The following is a 24457-nucleotide window of genomic DNA, read 5'->3' as shown; positions in this document are numbered from 1 at the left end:
GGAGATCTAAACCTTCCTCTATCAGATCTAGATAAATCAAACCAAAAAATAAATAAGAAAGAGGTATGAGAGGTAAATGAAATCCAAGAAAAATGAGAGTTAATAGATATGTGGAGAAAAATAAATAGGGACAAAAAGGAATATACCTTCTTTTCAGCACCACATGGTGCATTCTCAAAGATTGACCATGCACTAGGACATAGAAAGATGGCAAACAAATGCAAAACAGCAGAAATAATAAATGCCACCTTTTCAGATAATAATGCATTAAAATAATAATTAGTATGGGCACATAGAAAGGTAAATCAAAAATTAATTGGAAATTGAATAATTCTCCAAAATCAGTTAATTAAAGAACAAATCATAGAAACAATAATTTCATTGAAGAGAATGACAATGATGAGACATCCTACAAAATCTGTGGGATGCAGCCAAAGCAGTACTTAAGAGGAAATTTATATCTTTAAGTGCATATCTTAACAGATAAAGGAGGACAGAGGTCAATGATTGGGCGCGCAAATCAAAAAACTAGAAAATGAAGAAATTAAAAATCCCCAGATGAAAACTAAAGATCATAAAAATTAAAGGAGAAATTAATAAAATCGAAAGTAAAAGAACTATTTTTATATAATAAAAAATAAAATAAATAAAATAAAAAGAATTAATAAATAACAGGAGAAGCTGGTACTTTAAAAAAACAAATGAAATTGACAAAGTACTGGTCAATCTAATAAAAAAAAGGAAAGAAGAAAACCAAATTAACAGTATCAAAGAAGAAAAGGGAGACATTACCTCTACTGAAGATGAAATTAAGGCAATTGTTAAAAACTATTTTGCCCAATTATATGGCAATAAATCTAGCAATCTAGGTGATATGGATGAATATTTACAAAAATATAAATTGCCTAGATTAACAGCAGAAGAAATAGAATACTTAAATAATCCCATATCAGAAAAAGAAATTGAACAAGCCATCAAAGAACTCCCTAAGAAAAAATCCCTGGGACTAGATGGATTCACAAGTGAATTCTATCAAACATTCAAAGAACAACTAATCCCAATGTTATACAAATTATTTGACATAATAAGCAAAGAAGGAGTCCTACCAAATTCTTTTTATAACACAAATATGGTACTAATTCCAAAGCCAGGTAGAACAAAAACAGAGAAAGAAAACTACAGACCAATCTCCTTAATGAATATAGATGCAAAAATGTTAAATAGAATACTAGCAAAAAGATTCCAGCAAGTGATCACGAGGGTTATTCATTATAATCAGCTGGAATTTATACCAGGAATGCAAGGATGGTTCAACATTAGGAAAACCATCCACATAATTGACTATATCAACAAGCTAACAAACAAAAATCACAGGGTTATCTCAATAGATGCTGAAAAAGCCTTTGACAAAATGCAACATCCATTCCTATTGAAAACACTAGAAAGTATAGGAATAGAAGGACCTTTCCTAAAACTAATAAACAGTATGTATGTTAAACCATCAACAAGCATCATACTTAATATAGAAAAATTAGAAGCCTTCCCAATAAGATCAGGAGTGAAACAAGGAGGCTCATTATCACCTCTATTATTTAACATTGTACTAGAAACACTAGCAATTGCAATTAGAGAAGAAAAAGAAATTGAAGGTATTAAAATAGGCAATGAGGAGACTAAGCTATCACTCTGCAGATGATATGATGGTCTACTTAAAAAATCCTAGAGAATCAACTAAAAAAATAGTGGAAATAATCAACAATTTTAGTAAAGTTGCAGGATACCAAATAAATGCATATAAATCACTAGCATTTCTATATATTTCCAACACATCTTAGCAGCAAGAGTTAGAAAGAAAAATACCATTCAAAATCGCGCTACCAGTGATGGGCAAACTTTTTAAAGAGGGGGTCAAAGGAAAGGAAATGCTCATCTGTCAGTCTGTTTCTAAGGCAACTCTTTCGAAGTATCATTGTATTGTATCCTACTCATTGTATTCATCAGATTAGGAATGATGTCCTGCAGCCTGAGGGAACATCTCAGGGGGCTGCATCTGGCCCACAGTCCATAGTTTGCCCATCACTGCCCTAGACAATATAAAATACTTAGGAATCTATCTACCAAAACAAACACAGGAATTTTACAAACACAACTACAAAACATTTTCCAAACAATGAAAACTAGATCTAAACAATTGGAAAAACATTGATTGCTCATGGGTAGGATGAGCTAACATATTAAAAATGATCATTCTACTCAAATTAATTTACTTATTTAGTGCCATACCTATCAAACTACCAAAAAACTTTTTTACTGAATTAGAAAAAACTATAACAAAGTTCATTTGGAAGAATAAAATACCAAGAATATCAAGGGAAATCATGAAAAAAAAAAAAAAAGGTGAAGGAAGGTAGCCTAGCAGTACCAGACCTTAAATTGTACTATAAAGCAGAGGTCGTCAAAACAATATGGTCCTGGGGGCAGCTGGGTGGCTCAGTGGATTGAGAGCCAGGCCTAGAGACGGGAGGTCCTAGGTTCAAATCCGGCCTCAGACACTTCCCAGCTGTGTGACCCTGGGCAAGTCACTTGACCCCCATTGCCTACCCTTACCAATCTTCCACCTATAAGTCAATACACAGAAGTAAAGGGTTTAAAATAAAAAAAAATTAAAATTAAAAAAAAAACAATATGGTCCTGGCTAAGAGACAGAAGGGAGGATCAATAGAATAGACATCGGGTAAGTGACCTCAGCAAGACAGTGTATGATAAACCCAAAGAGCCCAGCTTTGGGGACAAAAATCCACTATTTGACAAAAACTGCTGGGAAAATTGGAAAAAAAATATGGAGAGATTAGGTTTAGATCAACATCTCACACCCTACATTAAGATAAATTCAGAATAGGTGAATGACTTGAATATAAAGAAGGAAACTATAAGTAAGTTAGGCAAAATCAGAAGAGTATACTTGTCAGATCTTTGGGAAAGGAAAGATTTTAAAACTAAGCAAGAGTTAAAAAAAATTACAAAATGTAAAATAAATAATTTTGATTACATGAAATTAAAAAGTTTTTGTACAAACTGTCATAAAGAAGAAAACCAATGCAACCAAAATTAGAATGGAATCAACAAATTGGGAAAAAATCTTTATAACAAAAAACTCTGACAAAGGTCTAATTACTCAAATTTATAAGGAGCTAAATCAATTGCACAAGAAATCAAGCCATCCCCCAGTTGATAAATGGGCAAGAGATATGAAAAGGCAATTCTCAGATAAAGAAATCAAAACTATCAATAAGCACATGAGAAAGTGTTCTAAATCTCTTATACTTAGAGAAATGCAAATCAAAACAACTCTGAGGTACCACCTCACACCTAGAAGATTGGCTAAAATGAAAGAAGGGGAGAGTAATGAATGCTGGAGGGGATGTGGCAAAATTGGGACATTAATGCATTGCTGGTGGAGTTGTGAATTGATTCAACCATTCTGGATGGCAATTTGGAACTCTGCTTAAAGGGCTTTAAAAGACTATATCTGCCTTTTGATCCAGTCATAGCACTGCTGGGTTTATACCCCAAAGAGATCATAAGGAAAAAGACATGTTCAAAAATATTTATAGCTGCACTCTTTGTAGTGGCAAAAAACTGGAAAATGAGGGTATGCCCTTCAATTGAGGAATGGCTGAACAAATTGTGGTATATGCTGGTGATGGAATACTATTGTGCTCAAAGGAATAACAAACTGGAAGAATTCCATGTGAACTGGAGAGACCTCCAGGAACTGATGCAGAGTGAAAGGAGCAGAGCCAGGAGAACATTGTACACAGAGACTGATACATTGTAGTAAAATCAAATGTAATGGACTTCTGTACTAGCAGCAATGCAAGGATCCAGAACAAGGCTGAGGGACTTATGAGAAAGAAAACTATTCACATCCAGAGAGAACTGTGGGACTAGAAACACAGAAGAAAAACAACTGCTTGAACACATGAGATGAGGGGGATATTATTGGGGATATTATGGGGAATAAACGATAACTCTAGTCAACTATCAATAATGCGGAAATAGGTCTCAATCAATGATACATGTAAAACCTAGCAGAATTGCATGCCAGCTACGGGGGGACACAGGGGGGAGGCGGGGGGGGGCAGTTGAAGAGAGGGAAAGAACATGAATCATGTAACCATGGGAAAATATTCTAAATAAAATAAATTAATTTTAAAAAAAGAATAATATATAATTTTATCCCAAATGATCCAATCACATCTTGTAACTGCACTTACAGGATTTACCCAACTTCTAATGTCAATTAAGCTCAATTGTTGAGAGCATGATGCTAATAAGATCAAGGCCATACATTTAATCAGGGTGAATTCACAAAGTAGACAAATTTTGCAGAGTGAAAAGAGGTATATAATTTCTCTTTGTTCTATAGCCACAAACTGATCTTCATAATTTTCCTCTTTCCCTTATTCCACTTCTCCAATTCCTACTTGTCTAGATATACCAAGTAAATACAAATTAATTTTTGAAAGAAGAGAAGATTAACAATCCAGAAAACTCAGGAGTGAAGGTTAACACCACACTGACTTTGGAGAAGTATGGAAGCAATGATTTCCAGGGTAATGGCTTTTTTTTTTTTTAACATTTTTTTTTTAAACCCTTAACTTCCGTGTACTGGCTTCTAGGTGGAAGAGTGGTAAGGGTGGGCAATGGGGGTCAAGTGACTTGCCCAGGGTCACACAGCTGGGAAGTGTCTGAGGCCAGATTTGAACCTAGGACCTCCCATCTCTAGGCCTGGCTCTCAATCCACTGAGCTACCCAGCTGCCGACAGGGTAATGGCTTTTTGCAAATTCATGGAAGCAAAAGATAAAATGTAAGAAATTTAACCAATCTAATTTGACTAGAAATATAGAATGTATTAAAGGAAGTAATGTGAAATAAGGCTGGAAAGGTAGGTTGAAGCTAACACATAGAGTCTTAAACCAGGGTTGATAAAGTTTTTAATTTAACTCGGAGCAGGAGTTCTTAAACTTTTTTGTATCCTGGATTCTCTGGCAATGTGATAGAGCCTATGGACCTCTTCTCAGAATATTTTTTAATTCATAAAACAAAATATATAGGATGACAGAACAAACCAATTACATTAAAATGCACTTATCAAAATATTTTTTAAAATCAGTTCACAGATCTCAGGTTAAGAACTACTGTCCTACAATTCTGAGGGACTTATGAGAAAGAAAGCTATTCACACATCCAAAGAAAGAAGTATGGAAGTATAAATACAGAAGAAAAACAACTGCTTGATTACATGGGTCAATGGGGATATGATTAGGGTTGTAGATTCTAAGTGATCACCCTAATGCAAATATTAATAATATGGAAATGGGTCTTGATCAATGACATATGTAAAACCCAGTGGAATTTCTTGTTGGCTTGAGGAAGGGGGGGAAGCACATGAATCATGGAACCATGGAAAAATATTCTAAATCAATTAATTAAATAAAATTAAAAAAAAAACCTACTGTCCAAGAGGTAAAGGTAAGTTATTTGAAAACAATTGAACAGGGATAAGAGGATCATAGATTTAAAATTGAATATGATATTTAGAGGCCATCTAAGTAGTGATAACCATACCATAAGAAAATCATTTTGGCAGAGAAAAGGAAGGAAACAAAAAGAAAGAGGATCAAGTAACAAGAAATAATTATTGTGGGAAAAAATGAACAATTGACCCAAAAGAAAATAAATAGTAGACCTAAAATAAAATTTAATTAAATTCAACTCCTTTCTATTATTTTGGGGTTTGGCTTTTCATTAGAGTTTAACTTAATGGAGCTAGTTTAATGTTATTAAACATATGAACGTATAGATGAAAATCCAGGGCAGCTAAATGGGAACCTTAAAATGCTGTCCTTGTCTACAAAGGAATGAGGAACAATTTCATCATCATAAACTAAAAAAATAATTTTCAAATCTCTTTTTCAGAATCTATTTCTTGTTCCCCAAGCAAGGAATAAGGTCCCACAATTCCCTACCTCTGTTTTCTTTGCAACACAGGGAATGTTATTTCCTCCCTCCTCACAGGCCATATGTTTAAATCTTTACCTATCTTTGTAGACCCAGCCTAAATGTCAACTCTTCCACACAGTCTTCCCTAATTAACCCCTTAATCAAAAATAAAGCCTTTCCTCCACCTCCAGAGAAATAACTGATGAAGTCTGAGTCTAAACCAAAGCATATTATATTTCACTTTCTTCATTTTTTTTGTTTTCTTCCACAAAAGGACTAATATGAAAAAATGTTTACATGACTACACATTTAAAATTTATGTCAGATTGCTTACTCTCTTAAGGAAGGAAAGAGAGAATTCAGGAAAAATTTTTTTTTAATATTAAAAATTGCCCTAGATGGAGCCCTAGGCCTGGTGGGAAGTCCTGGGTTCAAACTGCCTACCTGTGTGCCCCTGGGCAAGTTGCTTAACCCCATTGCCTAGCACTTACCATTCTTCTGTATTGGAACCGATAATTAGTATTGATTCTAAGCCAGAGGGTAAGGGTTTAAATATTAAAATTATTATAATAATAATTAGGGTACGGATTCAATGCCATATTGAATAACATAATATTTCTCTTCTGTCAAACACTTACATAAGTTTCATTCTCTACATCCAGCTGCAATTCATCTGTGTCCATTAAATCACCAAGTTCAGCAAAAAGGGTTGAATCTTGGAATAAAGGAAAAAGAACAAGAAAAGATTATTTGAGCCAACGATCTGAAAAAAAAAAAAAAAGATTAGCATATTACTATGCCAACTGTACTACTGCCAAATATCAGTTATTATTTTTCTAATTTATTTATTTAGAATACTTTTCCATGGTTACATGATTCATGCTTTTTCCCTCCCCCCTTCCAAAACTGACAAGCAATTCTACCTATTTCCATGTTATTCATATTTGCAGTAGAGTGATTATTTAACATCAAAACCCAAATCATATCCCTATCAAATCATATGATTGGTTTTTCTTCTGCGTTCTGTTCCCACAGTTCTTTCTCTGGATGTGGATAGCATCCTTTCTACTAAGTTCCTCGAGATTGTCCTGGATTTGCATTGCTGCTAGTAGAAAAGAGCATTATATTCAATTGTGCCATAATGTATCAGTCTCTGTGTACAATGTTCTCCTGGTTCTGCTCCTTTCTCTCTACATCAATTCCTCAAGGTCTTTCCAGTTCACATGGAATTCCTCCAGTTCATTATTCCTTTCAGCACAATAGTATTCCATCACCATTAGAGACCACAATTTATTCAGCCATTCCCCAATCGATGGACACCCTCTCATTTTCCAATTTTTTGCCACCACAAAGACCACAGCTATAAATATTTTTGTACAAGTCTTTTTCCTTATTATCTCTTTGGGAAACAAACCCAGCAGTGATATGGCTGGATCAAAGGGAAGGTATTCATTTAAGGTCCTTTGTACATAATTCCAAATTGTACTCCACAATGGTTGGACCAATTCACAACTCCACCAGCAGTGTGTTAGTGTCCCAATTTTGCCACATCCCCTCCAACATTCACCACTTTCCTTTTTTGTCCTATTGGCCAATTTGCTAGGTGTGAGGTGGTACCTCAGAGTTGTTTTAATTTGCATTTCTCTAATCTGGAGGAATTTAGGACATTTTTTCATGTGATTATTGATAATTTTGATTTCATCTGAAAACTGTTTATTTGAAATATCAGTTATTATACTATATTCACTTTTAACTTAGAATTCACACTTTTCTAAGTTAATCATATTAGTTGGCTAAGTTATAGACTAAAGAGAAGTTCCTTTTTCTAAAGCATTTAATTGTTTAAAAACTATTTAAATAAATTGTATTTTAATGGATGTAGCACTCCAAAAAGTTCTTCCTTACAACTTGGCCACATGAACAAGCTATTGTTCAAAAGAGTCAAATATCTCTGATATAAAACAAATACATTCCCATAAATATGGATATAAAGTGAATCCCACTCTCAGTGTTTTTAATTATAAAAAGAGGAAATAGTTCCTCAATTGAATGAGGTCAAAATTAGGGAAAGAAACGTTCAGAAAGTAACCATGGTATGCTGATTCCTCTATTATCGAGAGTGCTTTTAAAAGCACTTGTAATCATTGCCAATAATTAATGAATTACAGGACACTTAAAGGGCTTCAGAACACTTCTGTATCGTGTCTGTCTAGTTCTTCAATTCTTCAGTCAAACTCAGCTCAAGCACCACCTTCTGAAAGAGGCCTTTTCCTGGCCTCCCCAGTTGCTCTTATCCATCTCTCTAAGGTTAACTCCTCTGTATGGATATCCTCTGTATGCCTCATTATATGTATTGTCTCCCTTATTAAAATGTAAACTTCTTGTGGGCAGGGATTTTTGTATCCTCAATATTTAATTCAGTGCCTGGCACATAGCAGAAACTTACTAAGTTCTTGTTAATTAACTAAATGAAACACTACCATATCATGAGATTGCTATTAAAGCTATTTTTCCTGTTTTGCAGACGAGAAAACTGAAACTCAGTTAGGAGACTTGGTCATTACACAACAGGTAAGGGTTACCAGAGGCAGGATTTTAACATGTTCCTTACACTACTGGACACTGCCTCACAGGTATACAAATATCATAGGTATACATACAGCTGCACGGGTCCTCAGTTCACCTGGCCCAACTCCCTCATCTTACTTATAGATAAAGAAATTGAAGCCCAGAAAAGTTTAAAAAAAAAAAAAAAACAATACCTTATTCAAAGGGACATAAGTTGTATGGTAGAGCACACACACGTATGTGGACAAATACACATATATGTATACACATATACGTTTATATCTTTTATTTGTATAAAACACTGAACTAGCCTGGTTGAGGACTGGATTGCCTCGCACAGGTTTCACCCCCCTATAATTAATCAGGCGGGTCCTAGTACTTCATCTCCCTAACCTTCATTATCAGACAGAGCCAGGAACTCCTCATCTGTCTTCATATCCCTACCCACACTACCAGCATTTTCTATTTTTTCTCTACAGACTGATAATCATCCACATTAGAATTATTATTGCAAATAATGTAGCAATCTCCTGCTCCATAGCCTTCCTCAGGATCCCTACAATTCAAACTGGCACAAGCCAAAGCACCTTTCTGGCTTACCACTCTCCAGTCCCCAAAGCTAGTCATAATAATCCCATCCCTCCTGTGTCCCTATCTCATTCCATCCTGTCTATGTCTTCTGGAAAATCTGCTCTATTGTTCACAAATTGCCCTTTTTATTGGACCTCTGCCTTCTCCACCAAAAATTACTTTGTATTTACTGGATGTCCCAAGTTTTAGTGCTGTTTTAAGCTATGGTTGAATTGTGTCTGACTCTTCATGATTTTATGGACCAAACTGTCCATGGGGTTTTCTTGGCAAAGACACTACTAAGTGGTTTGCCATTTCCTTCTCCAGTGGATTATGGCAAATAAGGATTAAGTGATTTGCCAAGGATCAATCACACAGCTTTTAAATGTCTTGAAGTTGGATTTGAAATCAAGTCTTTCTGGATCCAGGCCCTGTGCTTAATCCACTAAACCATGTAGCTGCCCCCTTTGAAGGTACTGAACTTTAAAACTAAACTAAGGTTTCAAGGACATCTTTTATTTAATTTATAAATATTGCTTCCCCTCAACCCAAAAAACTATAGATTTGTTAAATAAACAGATTTATCCCCTTTTTTTAGCTTTGTATCCCCAATACCTGGCACATAGGAGAGATTTAATAAATATTGAATTGCAAAGAAATTGCAAAGAAAAACACAATAACTTAAAAACTTAAAAAAAAGACAAAAACTATAATCAATGCAATTGCCAATTACAACTCCAAAAGACTAATTATAAACATATACATAAATACTTCCCCATATTGAAGGAGACATAATGGACTACAGGTCACCCAATCTCTTGAAGCTATTTTTTTCATCTATAATATTAAAGATTCATAAAATCATAGAATTAAAGTTGGAAGAAATCTGTGAATATCTAAGACCTTCTAATTCCTACAGTCCAAAAGTTGCAGTAGATAGGTGGTCAAAGCACCTAGACAAACAATTCTCAAAAGAACTACAAACTATTACTAACCTTTTGAAAGAATCCCCTAAATCACTAATAATAAAGAGAAATGCAGACCAAAACATGTCAGAGGTTTTACCTAACATCTAGAAAATATGCAAAAGTGACAAAAATTTGGAATAATCTATGAGGGGTCACAGAAAGATAGGTACATTAATATATTACTGGTAGAGTTCTGAACTGGTGCTACCCCTCTGGAAAGCAATTTGGAGTTCTGCAAATAAAGTGATTAAATTGCATTATCTTTTGATTTAGAGATTCTATTGCTAAGCATATACTCCAATGAAGTCATTAACAACAACACAAAAAAGCTCTACAGACACCAAAATATTTATAGCAGCCCTTTTTGTGGCAGCAAAGAACAGGAAACAACTGAGCCAAGGCTCACTGTCACTGATTACATACATTTCTAGCAATAGTCTTCAAGAAAATAATTGGGCAACTAGGTGACTCAGTGGATGGATAGCCAGCCTGGAGATGGGAGGTCCTGGGTTCAAATCTGACCTCAGATACTTCCTAGCTGTGTGACCCTGGGCAAGTCACTTATCCTCCATTATCTAGGTCTTACTGCATTCTAAGACATGAAGTAAAGGTTTTTCAAATAATAATAATAATTAACAAGCCCTGGATATAGGATATATACAAGGAAAAGATTTATTGTTGATATGGTAATTATCCTTGATTCAACAGTCTGTGTATAATCACACAACTAATTTGTCAAGGTAATGATCAAAATTAATAAAAAGCAAAAAGAATAATGAGAAAAAAAGCAAAACTAAAACAACTCACTACTAAACAGATAATGTCTTGACATGCCTGTGAATTAAATTTAAGCGAGGTAGAATCACACACAGTCATCAGTCTCACTCTCCCAAACTCATCAAAATCCAGTGACAAAACGAAAATCAGGATAGCTAGCAATGACCGTGGCTTCTCGGATGTCTATCCAAGCTCTCCTGTGTTAGCTGCTTTTGTGGCTGTTAGCACAAAGTGTTCTCATCTATCCACTCCACAGGAAAAGTCTTCCCAAGCTTGGGGCAGACACCCTCCTAACTCACTGACAGCTACCCTCACCATGGGCCTGTCTCCCAAGGCAGCTTCACCAGGTGTGGCTGCTGCAATAGTGCAGTTTCTTGAAGCCACAGGTGAGAGATGGATGAAAAGTGGAACACCAGCCCTGAAAAGAGTATGGCAAGCCCTACCCCCAGAGGTCCTAGTTCTCCCTATATTCTTTACATCCACACCATCTGTATGTACACTGAAGCTGCTAGAGATCAGTTGAAAAAGCATAAAGTCACAAAGATCTGAGTTCCCTGTGGCCTCAGACACTCACTGTGTGACCTTAGGCAAATTACCAAACCTCTGTCATTCTCAAGTTTCCTCATCTGTAAAATGGGGTTGATAATAGAACCTACCTCCCAAGGCTACTGTGATAATCAAATAATATAATACCTATAAAGCACTTTGAAAATCTTCAAATTAAAGTTGAATTAAATTAAATGGTAGCTATTATTATTTTTATATGTTGGAACATGTGTCTTCCTGGTTTCAAGTCTAGTTCATAGGTCCCTTGGTCCCTATCTCTAACCCAATTCTCATGTGAGAAAATCCAATAGTCAGTGAAGCAAACCACAATGGAGAACATTTGGCTCCAGAGTAACAAAGGCAGACACAAAAGCAATGTTGTCATAGGAGCGCACTCAGAGCAGCTGCACAGATAGCATCCAGAAAACAGCATAAAAGCATGATAGAGAAGTGATGGAGGACTGGACACATACTTGGAATTTCTTTCTGCTACTGGGCAGCTAATAATCTCTTGACTTGATAATTAGTCTGCTTGGTTAGTCAATAGGCAGGTATTAAGCACCTACTATGTATTGGGCACTGTGCTAAGCACTACTGATATAAAGGCAAAAACAGTCCCTGCTCTCCAGTGGCTCAGTCTAATGGGGAGCCACCATGAAAAAACCTATGTACAAACAAGATAAGTACAAGATAAATTGGACATGACAAATAGAGATAAAGCACTGGCATTAAGGGGAGCAGAAAATGTTCCTGTAGAAGGTGGAATTTTAGCTGGAACTATGGGAAGCCAAGAGGCAAAGATGATGAGGGAGAGAATTCTAAGTATAAGGAACAGTCAGGGATAATACCCAAGGTGGATAGATGGAGGGTCTTGAGCAAAGAGCAGCAAGGAGTCCAGGGTTGCTAGATTGTGGAGAAGAATAAGGTGTAAGATCAGATTTTATCTAATCTGAATAAACAGGATTTTATATTTGAACAAGTGGTGATAGCCACTGGAGTTGATCAAACTGGAAATTGAGGAAAAACATGGTCAGATTTGAGTTTTAGGAGGATTAATTTGATAATTAAGTGAAGAATGGAGTAATGTACAAAAACTTGAGACAGGGAGACAACTAGAAGGTTACTGCAACAATCCAGGCATGAAGTGACAAAAGCAAGAACAATGACGGTATTAGTTTCAAAATAGAGAAAAGGCCATACAAAAGAGCTATCAAGTAAGACTTGGATTAGATGGGCTATTATTAAGGGTAAGAGAGGGTAAGGAGTCAAAGATGACACCTAGGTTGGGAGCCTGGGTGATTGGGAAGATGGTGGTACTCTTGACAGTAATAGGAAAGTAAGGAAGAAGGAGAGTTCAGAGGGAAAAGAAAATGAGCTCAATTTTGGACATGCTGAACTTAAAATGTCTGTGGGACAATGAACACAAGATGTTCTATAGGCAGTTGGAAATTTGAGAGTGGAAAAGAAAGATTAGAGTTGGAGAAGTAGATCTGAGAATGGTCAGCAGAGATGATAATTTAATCCATGGTGGCTGATGAGATCACCAACTGAAATATTATAAAAGGAGAAGAGGCCCCCAAGACAGAGCTTGAGTAAGGTTAAAGGGGCACCCCCATATTTAGGGGGCATAACATAGATGAAAATCTTCAAAATGTGGAAGACCCAACAGAAAGAAATTAATACTCTTGTGGATCTGATTCTCACCAACAAAGAGAAACTTCTTGCTGGGATGGAAATGATAAGAACTGTGTAGATAGAAACCACTCCCTAAGTTTGTCCTACCCTGCATCCCATTTTATGTGCACACTTTGTGCATGATGGAAGGGGACAGGAGTAAAAACTTATGATGCAGCAGAGAAAAAAGGTCTGGAGAGGGAGCTCTGGTGCCTACTGTGCTCTCAAGAGTTTCTGGTGGTTTGGCGGGCTGCAGATTTGGGCTTCCTGATTCAGCTTAGGTATTTAGCTAGGTGATATCTCCTGTCTCTTTCCTACATTTCCAATTTATCTCCATTTTTACTAAAAACTTAATTTTTAAGAGCTACTAACAGACCCCTAACTTGAGAGTTAATTTTATGAACAGTGACCAAACTCTTTTTTTCCCATTAATATTACATTTAATAATTTTACTTTCATTATTACAGAGCCTTGTGAGGAATCAATCAGTCATAAATCATTTATTGAAGACCCTTGTACCTAAGTACCTAAGCATGTATCAAGCACTGTACCAGGTGCTATGATATAGGCATTTGTCCTCAAAGAGGTTATTTGGAGGAAGGAGGGGAGAACAAAATCAGGATCAGGGGATAAGGAAAAGTCTCATCTAAGTGGTGATATTAGAAGTTGAAGAAATACACTCCAGATATAATAGCAACAGTACACAGCATAAAAGCAGAGAAAAGAGAAATAGAATTTTGGGCATAAGAAATAGCACGTATACTAATTTCGATTAACCATTGAGGGTAAGAAGAGGAATAATAGGCAAAAATCCTGGAAAGATGGGCTTTAGCCCAGGGGTTCTTGATTTTTTTTGTGTCTCATGGACTTCTTGGTCTTGTCTGGCAACCTAGTATAGCCTATGGACTCTTCAAGGGTAAAAAAAAAGTTTTAAAATGGAATATAAAAGATTACAAAAGAAACCAATTATAATGAAATACATTAACAAAGTTTTTCTTAAAACAAGTTCAAAGACTTCAGGTAAAGAACCTTTGCTTTAGTCACTATGAAGGTTTTAAATAGCAAACGAGATTATATTTGATCCTAGTCTCAACAGGGAACTACTGAAGTTTTTTGAGTAAGGGGATGACATAGACAAAACAATCCTTTAAAATGATCACTTCTCCCCAAGGAAAAAGACTTGAGGCAGAGAATCCAACTGAAATACTACAGCAATAATCAAAGCAAAAGGTGATAAGGGCCTGAATTATAATGGCAGCCATGTAAGTAGAGACTAGGTAATGCTGAGAGGGAGGTGGTGATTAAAATGACAATACTTGGCAAGTGACTGGATATAAGAAAGTAATAGAGAGTGAAACAGTGGTGATGAATCCATGACTCAGAATCTATGATAGAAAAAGAAGAGAAAAGTTAATTATATTGTGATTTTTTTTTTTTAATTTTAGGAGAAGTGGCAATTGGGAGGCTCAACGAGATAGAGAACAAGGCCTGGAGATAGGAGGTTTTTGTTTCAAATCTGGTCTCAGACACATCCTAACCATGTGACTCTGGGCAAGTTACAGCCCCAGTTGCCTAATCCTTATTTCTCTACTACCTTAGAACTGACATTTAGTATTAATTCTAAGACAGAAGGTATGGGTTTTAAAATAAATAAATAAATTTTAGGTGAACATATTTCAAATGATTAAGAGGAAAGTTAAGTAGCATCCTATAGGCAGTGGTTCTATGGAGGAAGTCAGACCTAAGGGAATAGATAGCATTCACAAATGTACTTCTAAAGACCCAAAAAGAAACCACTCTGATGAGGAAAAGAGGGAGGGAGTTATTAAAAAGAACCAGTGTGGATTCACAAGAAACTCAACGAACAATTCAGGTTTTTGGAAGCAAGGACAAGTGAGAGTGAATTTTAAAACATGACAGGTTTCAAAAGAATAGTTTCTGGAACTCAGAATGAATTAAGGCTAGAGAGAAAACCTCAGAAACTAAAAGAAGGGTTTATCTATATAAAGAGAAAAGAAGGTTCAAAGATTGAAGATCACTGCCCAAGATGGCTAAGATAATGACAAATAAAGGCTGAGAGAAGTCAATTCTTACTACTTCCCTTTTCCCCTCTATGAATGAAATTTGAACTGGAAGGAATACAACAAAAAAACAGGGAATTCATATTAAAAATAAGTCAAGTAAGCATATCATGAGAGCACTTTTCATTATTGAGTTCAAATCACCAGAACTATTATATCTCTGGGTACTGAAAGAGCTAGGACATGTGATTGCTAAACTACTGCCAATAATTTCTGACAGATCACAGAGGACAGATGAGATTTCACAGGATGGCAGAAGACTGTATTTTTTTCAATGTGTTAAATAGGTTTAAAGATTTTTTTTCTCTTGTTCCTTTGTCTTTAAAGAAAAATTCATTATTATGGATGGTGGGAGCTTTCTGTGTAGTGACAACAGAAGATGGAGGGGGGGGATATAGGTGAAGTAAAAACCAAAAATAGTCATAAAAAACTTTGGTTTAAAGGGCACATCCCAATTTTCCTAAAGGGTCATATTCAGTCACAGTGACACATCCATATACCCAAATACACATATATACTCACACATATACACAGTCACTCACATACACACGTATGTTCATACCCACATGGTCACTCATACCTACGTCTCATTTGTATGTGCTCATACACTCACACATATATACGGTCACACATACAACTATTCTCACACACTTATAAGGCTCACACCCACAGACACACTCGTATAGACCTACTCACACACACCTCGGTACACTCATACTTGTATACACACACGATCACACACACACGCGCGCACTACCGGAGGCCACCCAAGTCCCTCCCGCAGGCCCTCCTGGGCTTTGGGGCTGCCCCCTACCCCAGGCTACCCAGGCCTCCTTGGCCCTTGAGCTTTCCTCCCCTCGAAAGGCCGCTGCGTTTCACCAGCGCCGGCCTCCTCTGACACCTGTCACCGGGCGTGGGCGCCGGGTCCACCCCAAGGTCCAGCCGTACCCAGCCCCACTCACCCCAGTCCACATCCAGGCTCTGAGAGACTGGCCGGGTCGGGCTGAACTGCGGCTCCATGGCCCCCAGCCCACGCCTCACCAGCTAGCTACACGTCTCCTTCCCCAGAAACTCCGTGACTAATGTCCGGGACGCAGCGAGGTACCGACAAAACACTAAACACCACTGCTAGGGACGGGGGCCGCCAGAGGACAAACCACCTCGAAGACCGACTGGGAACGTAACGCGACGCAACGCCTGCTGGGGGCCTGAGAGGGGGCCGAGGGGGCGGAGCCCAAGCGCAGATACCTCCGCAGCGCCACCTCGATGTAGAGTGCTGCTGCGCGCGCTTCCAGTCTGCAATTTAACTTCGCCCTTGACTGGCAGACCCCTAGTTGGCACCCAAGTACACGTCATTGCACCGCTGGTTTGCACTTCACCTGCCTCTTCGGACGGCGAGCTTCGGGAGCCCAGGGCAGGACCCCTTTGCGTTTCCAGATCTCCCCTGGCTCTTAAAGCCGGGGCACCCGAGCATGCGTGGGTGTGAATCCAACCCTTAATAAAAACAATCGGGCTTGTTCGGTTGGAGGTCCCAGTTTAAGGAATGGTCCACGGTACGAAATATTGATCCGCCCGCGCACATTTCAAACTAAAAAATATCAAGTGTTGTCACTGTTACCTTACTGGAAACTATCTTCCTTCCGGCACGACATGTGCAGCCCTCCCAGATATCGCGTACTAACCAAATGCTTTTTAAACATTACAAGCGAAAAGTGGTGTAAGAGCTTTTTTGGGTCTGCACCCACTAAAAATAATGCCCTAAAACACTAAGTTCTGAAAGCCTGAGAAATTCGGCTTCCAAAGTAACAAAAATTTAAAAATAGGTTCTCCTTTACCTCAAACACAAATCCTGGTTTCCTTGCCAGTATCAAAAAGGGCAAGTTTTAAAAGGATTTACACTGATAACAAATACTAAATCAGATTTGACCCTCGAGTTGAACAAAAGCTGATTCAAGAAAAAAGATAGTATCTTTTTAAAAAATGCATTTTGAATCGTTAAAGGTTATTCAGCTAATGCTAAGTGGAAGAACAAGAATCATTGAACACAAATGCCTCTAGGACCTGGAAGAAATCATGTGGGGGGAGGGAGGGTTGTTTGTAAACACTTCTCAGAATTCCCCAAAGCTCCACCAGGCCAGAAGATTACAGCAAATTACATAATACAATTTATGCAAGCAACTTTTGTGATGAGATCCTACTGAATTCTGGAGATTACCTACTTTAAGTGTTTCTTCCTCTGTCATCATCTTTCTAGAGCTTGATAATAACTTGATGCACTACTTTAAAAATACTTTAAGTTCTTACATTCCCTTTTAAAAATAAAAAAAAAAAAGGTAGTGAAATATATCTGAACACTCATCAGAGCTTACAAGAGCAAATGTCTGGTATATAGTCATTTAACAACAAAAATTAAATTTAAATGAACCAAAAGGCCTTTTCTGTATTTAATTAAAGACAGACAGAAATATGCAAAAGACTTTTATCTGTGTTCTAGTGGTTTTTTTTAATTCCATACCCTAAGATTCAATATGATAAGATGCTCCCAATTACTTCCCAGAAAGCCAGCATAAGACCTTTTTGAAGGCATGAATCAGGAAATCTTAAAATTGAAAGTAGTAAAGCAGGCAGCTAGACAATTATGTGAGGCAGTGCTGAGTGTTGGTAATGTCCTGTTTCTGACAGTTACTAGCTTTGTGATTCCGGTCAGGTCACAACTTCTATCACTCTTGGTTTCCTCATCTTTAAAATGAAGATAATAGGGGCAGCTGGGTAGCTCAGTGGAGTGAGAGTCAGGCCTAGAGACAGGAGGTCCTAGGTTCAAACCCAGCCTCAGACACTTCCCAGCTGTGTGACCCTGGGCAAGTCACTTGACCCCCATTGCCCACCCTTACCAATCTTCCACCTATGAGACAATACACCGAAGTACAAGAGTATAAAAAAAATTTTTTTTAAATAAAATTAAGATAATAATAGCATCTCTCAAACAGGTGTTATTGAGAATTAAATGAGTTAACATAGGTAATGCATTTTGCAAACATTTTATTATTATTATCTAAACAGAAATTGCCTCTAAAACATATCAAAGAATCATCTAAATATGATTGAATACTTCCAGTGAGGGAGAACCAAGTACCTCCTGAGGCAGCCTTGGAGAACTGAACAGTTCTCAGTAAGAAGTTTTCCTTTGATTTAACTAAAATTCTCTACTCATCAGCTTTCAAGCCTCTTTCCTAGATCTACCCTCTTAAGTCAAGTAGAATAAGTCTAATCCCTCTACCATATTCAAAAAATTGAAAATAGCTCTCAGGCCATTCACTAAGTATTCTTTCCTCCTAGCTAAATATCCTTGGTTCCTTTAGTCCATCTTTTGACTGTCTCCAATCCTCTCATCATCCTGTCCATCCTCCAGAAATACTACAATTTGTCGATGTCCTTCCTAAAATATGGCACCTGAATTTGAATACAATACAACAGATGTGTCCAAATTAAGGCAGAATACAAAAGAAATATCACTCTCCTTATCATATATAATTTTACTTTCTTAATGCAGCCAAAAAAGCAACTGAAATATTTAGCAATCATTTCATACTATTGACATATTGAATTAGTATTCTATTCTAAGTTCCACAATTTTTTTCACACAAACTGTTATCAAGATATCCCATGCCTATGAAATTGAATGTTCAAACCTTTAACTTTAAGGACTTTGACATTCATTTTTCTATTAAATTTCATTTCAAAAGGATTAAGCCCATTACTTTATCTTTATAAGACATTTTTGGAACCATTATGATCATAGATCCAAATGTGGAAGAAACTATATGTTCATTATATTCTCAATTTGGTGTCATCTACAAATATAATGAATGTAATCTTTGTATTTATTCAAGTCATTGATTAAAAAGTTGAACACCCTTAAAGGCTAAAGGGAAATTCTTGGGGCAATTCACTATACAAAATTCCTATTTTAAAAAAGAGTGGGGTTGAGGTAAAGAGAGGGAAAAGTACAAATGGGTAAGGATGGAGAGGAAGATACAATTAACTATTATAATAATCTTCTTATTGGGGTGCCTGATACAAGTCTCCCTCAACACCAATCTATTTTCTACTCTGCTGCCAAAGTGATTTTCCTATATCACAGGTCTTACCATTTCACTCCCTTATTCAATAAACTCCAATGACTCCTTATTACCTCTAGATTTCAATTTAAAACTTCTGTTTGGCTTTTAAAAGTTCTTGACAATTTAGCCTCTTCATGCCTTTTCTGAGGGTTTTATTTTTTAAGATTTTATTCTTGAAAAATTATGTTTTTACTTCCTTCTATCAATATTTTTTCAATTTTATTTTTCAACTAACAAGCATTTATTATGTTTCCCATTTCTTCCCTCCCTCTCTAAGAATGTAGATCAAAGCATACTATTTTTCACTTTACTTTATTTGGGTTTTTATTTTAGGGGTTGGGTTTTATATGATTATTCTCTTACAAAGATGAACAAAATGGAAATAAGTTTTGCATATTAATACATGTATAACCCAGATCAAATTGCTTATCATCTGCAGGAAGGTGGAGGGAAGAAGAAAGGGGGATAATTTGGATCCTATAACTTCAGAAAACTTATGTAGAAAATTATCATTATATGTAATCTTTACAGAGAATGGCTGGATCATAGAAGATGTGTGGTTATTTTCCATAGCCCCTCCAATATTTGTCATTTTCCTTTTTTGACATTTTTGCCAATCTGATGGATATAAGGTGGAATATCAGAATTGCTTTCATTTCCATTTCTTTAATTATTACTGATATGGAATGTTTTTATATAGAAATGTCAATAGCTTAGATCTCTTCCCCCGAAAGCTCTGCTCATATTCTTTCAGCATTTATCTCTTGGGGATGACTCTTAATTTTATAAATTTAGATCAGTATCTGATTTAAGGGTCAGCTAGGTGGTTCAGTGGAGAGAGCACCAAGCTTGGAGTCAGGAAGAAATGAGTTTATATCTGATCTGAGACAACTTAATCTCAGATATGTGGACAGATACCACTCTTATGGCAGTAAGTGAAGAATTAAGAAGCTTCTCAATAAGGATGAAAGAGAAGAGTGTAAAAGCTGACTTGAAGCTTAAAACACACACACACACACACACACACACACACACACACACACACACACACACACACCCCAAACACTAAGATCTTGGCAACTAGTCTCATCATTTCTGTCAAATATCAGGGAGAAGAAAAATAAGCAGTATCAGATGTTATATTCTGAGGCTCAAAGATCACAGCAGAAGGCAACTGTGACCATGAAATTCAAAGATGCTTGATCTTTGGAAGGAAAGCTATGGCAAATTTGGACAGTGTACTAAAAAGCAAAGACAAAGCCCTACCAATAAAGGTCCATATAATCAAAGCTATGGTTTTCTCTGTAGTAATGTATGGCAATGAGAGTTGGACTGTAAGGAAACCCAAGTGCTGTAGAAATGATGCTTTCAAATTGTAGTATTGGAGAATGTTGAGATCTCTTTATCATCTCTGATAATCTGATAAGGACAGTTTAGTTGATAAGGAAATAATGAAGGGACATGGGGGGGTTGTCTTTTAGCTCATACTTCCAGCTCTGTCTCCAGGAGCTTAGAGTTTATTATATATGTTTCAAGATTCATTTCACACAAAAGAACCCCCCCGAAACTTTGCAGATATGCAGAAGTTACAAATTATGTCATATTAAAACACAAAAAGTCTCATTGGCTTCAGAACAGACCAAGGCCAAGGCTGAATTTTAACTGGGTTCTTATCAGGAAGCCAAGTTGGGGAGTATTTTTCTCAGGGTTGAATTGCCCCTGCTAAGGTTTTGGCCTTGGCTATACCAGGCAGCAGCATTCTTGGTCAAAGGGGAACAGTGTTAACCCTTTAAATTCAGGTTTGCTAGGAACTTAAAGCTTTTCAATAAGGCCACAATACTTTTCAACAAGAAATTACAAGGATCACAAAAGGGGTCAAAAGAGGAGTCTCAGATTTTTATCTATTCTCTTATTGGCTTCCCACAGGAGAATACTTGTGAGAGCTCTTTAGACAACAAGATCAAATCAGTCAATATATAAAAAAAAATTAATTCAAAAATAACAGTATATAGAAAGCCAGACATGGAGATGGAAGGATTTGGGTTAAAATTTGGCCTCAGTCACGTCCTAGCTATGTGACCCTGGGCCATTCACTTAACCTCAATTGCCTAGACCTTACCACTTTTCTGCCTTGGAACCAATACAATCATTCAAAGATAGAAAGTAAGGGCTTAAAAAAAAAAATTTACTGAATGACTGAACAACAACTTTATATATTGTTATGTAGAGATGGCCATCTTTACATAACTATATATATAACTTTTATTAGAAAAACTTGATGCAAAGATGTTTTCCCAGTTAACTATTTACCTTCTAATTATAGTTGTACCTTTTGTTTGTACAAAAACTTTTAATTTCACGTAATTGAAATTGTTCATGTTATCGTCTGTGATTTTCTCTATCCCTCACTTTCTCATACCCCTTCCCTTATTGATACATATATCTGAAAGTTAATTTCTTCCTTGCTCCATTTTTTTTGTTGTTCATTATATGATCTCTTATATCTGTAATGTATCCATTTGTGCTTTATTTTGAAATATGGTATTAAGATAGCCTATTCCTCATTTCTGCTAGACTGATGTCCACCTTTATCAATAGTTTTTATCAAACAATGAGCCTTTTCCTACCCCTAGTTAACTATTGGCTTGGAGTTCATCAAACACCATACTACTGTGTTTTATTGTTTCTCTATGTTGTATGCCTAATCTGTTTCACTGATTAACCTCTCTATTTGTTATCCAGTACCAAATAGTTTTAATACTCATTGTTTTGTAGCATAATTTGAGATCTGGTATTGATAGACCTTCTTCCTTCCCATTTCTTTTCATGATGATGTCTGACTTTTTGTTTCTCCAAATGAAATGTATTATACTTTCTTCTAGTTTTATGAAGTAATCCTTTGTAATTTGGTATGGCACTGAATAAATGGTGTTTCATTTTTATTTTATTGGCTTGGCCTAACAGTGAGTAATCAATATTTCCCCCCTTATTTCAGTTTCTATTTCTATGAGGAGTTTTTTATTATGTGAATCATATAGTTCCATGTGTGTTTTGGTAGATTCCAAAATATTGCCATTTGTAGCTATTTTGAATGGACATATGGTAATATACAGAAATGAAGATCTTATAATTTTGCTTAATTTATTCTTTCATATAGTTTTTAATTGGCCCCATAGGGATTTTCTCAGTAACTCATCATATCATCTGCAAAAAGTGATAATTCTATTTCTTCTTTGCTTATACTTATTTCCTTCATTTTCCTTTATTGTCTTGTTACTATAGTTAGTATTCCTGGCACTGTTAAATAGTCATTATAACAATAAGCAACTTCATTTTACCCTCAATTTTATTTGAAAGATCTCTAACTCTTCTCCATTATATGTAATATTTATTCTTCTTTGAGGATATATTATTTATTGTATTAAGGAAAAGTTCCCATGTTTTTTATGCATTCTTGGGGTTTAAGAAGAAATAGGTGTTGGATTTTGGCAAAAACTTTTTTAGCATGTAATGGAATATAACTCATGGCCTAAATTTCAAATGCATAAGAATTTTCATTAGTGGAAGTTGATTATGCAATTCTCTATTTGAAGGGTAGAGTTTGCTAGAGTTTGCATGAAGAGTGACCTTGGTCTCCTAGTTTTTTAGCTTCTTTGTTAAAAAATGTCATATTAGCAAACTATTTTTTTTAGTTTCTTCAAAAAATCAGATTTCAGTGTTATTTATGAGTTTGATAAAGGTTTTTGTGGTTGTTGTTTTCTGTTTTAATTGCACTCCTTGATTTTACAGAACTTCTTTATTATTTTGTTGGAAGGATTGGTTGGTTATTGTTCTCATTTTTTTGTTTTAATTGTGTGCCTAATTCACCATTTTGTTCTTTCTCTCTTTTGTGAAAAAAAAAAAAAAAAAAAAAAAAGCATTTAGAGCTATGCATTTTCTCCTTAAGACTGCGTTAGCTATATCCTAGAAATTTTTGTGTGCAGTTGTGTTATTTGTCATTTTCTCTGATAAATTTTTCTTGTTTCTATAATTTGCTCTTTGGATTTTTGTTAGTTTTAGAATTTAGTCTCAAACTAAATTTTAATTCTCTCTTCAAAAATCCTTCATTAAACATAATCTATATCACACCATGACCAATAAAAAAATCTGCTTTAAGTATTTCTGCATTGGATGTGAAGTATTTTTATCCTAATAAATAATCAATTTTTTTAAAGGGTACCAAGCACAGCTGAGAAGTATGTAAATTTCCTTCTGTTACCATTCAGTAATTACCAGAGATCTATAATCACTATCTTTTTTGGTCTCTTTTGGTTAGATTTTTCTAAATCTGAAATAGGAACATGTATTGCTACTGCCAGTGCAGGCACAGAGCACTAAGAGCAGAGTACCTGAAAAGGAAACAATTCATCGTGTGGGCTTACGGAGAGAAAAGAGAGAGACTGGAGCAGAGCTGATTTTTCAGTACATCTACTATTGGGCACCTGTCGCAGAGGCTGGTTATTGAAATGTTAGCATACATGGACATGTGATAAACATGAAGTAATGGTACAATACATAATGTCTAGATACAGAAATAGAAGAGCAGTTGGGCAAGGGGCTACTTCGAAAGCATTCTAACATTAATTAAAGATCCTTAAGATAATGGCAAAAATAGTCCATACTTAGAACATTCATTCAAGCACTTTCCAGAACAGGAGAGTATGTTAGGGAAGGATAGGTTGTTCTTTCCTGGACCACTGCTTATTCTAGGACATTTAGTTTCATCCTGAATCAGTGCTACTTTTGCTTTGATCCCAGGTGGTCTGTTCAAAGGGATGTAATATTAACTTATGTATTAGATTTAAATCATAGATGGATCCTTTAACTCATGTAGGATCCTGAAGTTGCCATGCCAGGATCAGTACTTTGGAATTGAGCTTGGATTGACAGCTTAAGGTCATTCGTGGGTATGTTATCCACTATGGTATCCACAGTATATCCCCCTCTCCCCCTCCCCTATTGTAGTTTTACAATTTCTCCTGGCAATTAACTTTTTTTTTAAGTTTTTAGGTGCCATGCCACTTGTAGTATATTGTGTTAATATGAATTTACATTGATTCATTATTTGTGGCACCTTTATATACGTCATTTCCCAGCTTGTCTTTT

The 24457-nt window shown here is 36.1% G+C and overlaps 1 protein-coding gene across 1 annotated transcript in view; it reads right to left on the bottom strand.

Moving 5' to 3' along the window:
- Positions 1-16211, bottom strand: part of ATF6 (activating transcription factor 6) — a 230624-nt gene extending 214413 nt beyond the window's left edge. The window contains exons 1-2 of the mRNA XM_044674260.1: positions 16154-16211; positions 6646-6722 (exon numbers count right to left, since the gene is read on the bottom strand). Coding sequence (XP_044530195.1) covers positions 6646-6722; positions 16154-16211 — 135 coding nt within the window. The remainder of the gene's footprint in view (positions 1-6645; positions 6723-16153) is intronic.
- Positions 16212-24457: the final 8246 nt, after the last annotated feature.

This window comes from Gracilinanus agilis, chromosome 4 (genome assembly GCF_016433145.1).
Source record: "Gracilinanus agilis isolate LMUSP501 chromosome 4, AgileGrace, whole genome shotgun sequence".
Taxonomy (NCBI): domain Eukaryota; kingdom Metazoa; phylum Chordata; class Mammalia; order Didelphimorphia; family Didelphidae; genus Gracilinanus; species Gracilinanus agilis.
Note: the sequence above shows the minus strand (reverse complement) of the source record. Positions and strands in the feature narration are given on the sequence as shown.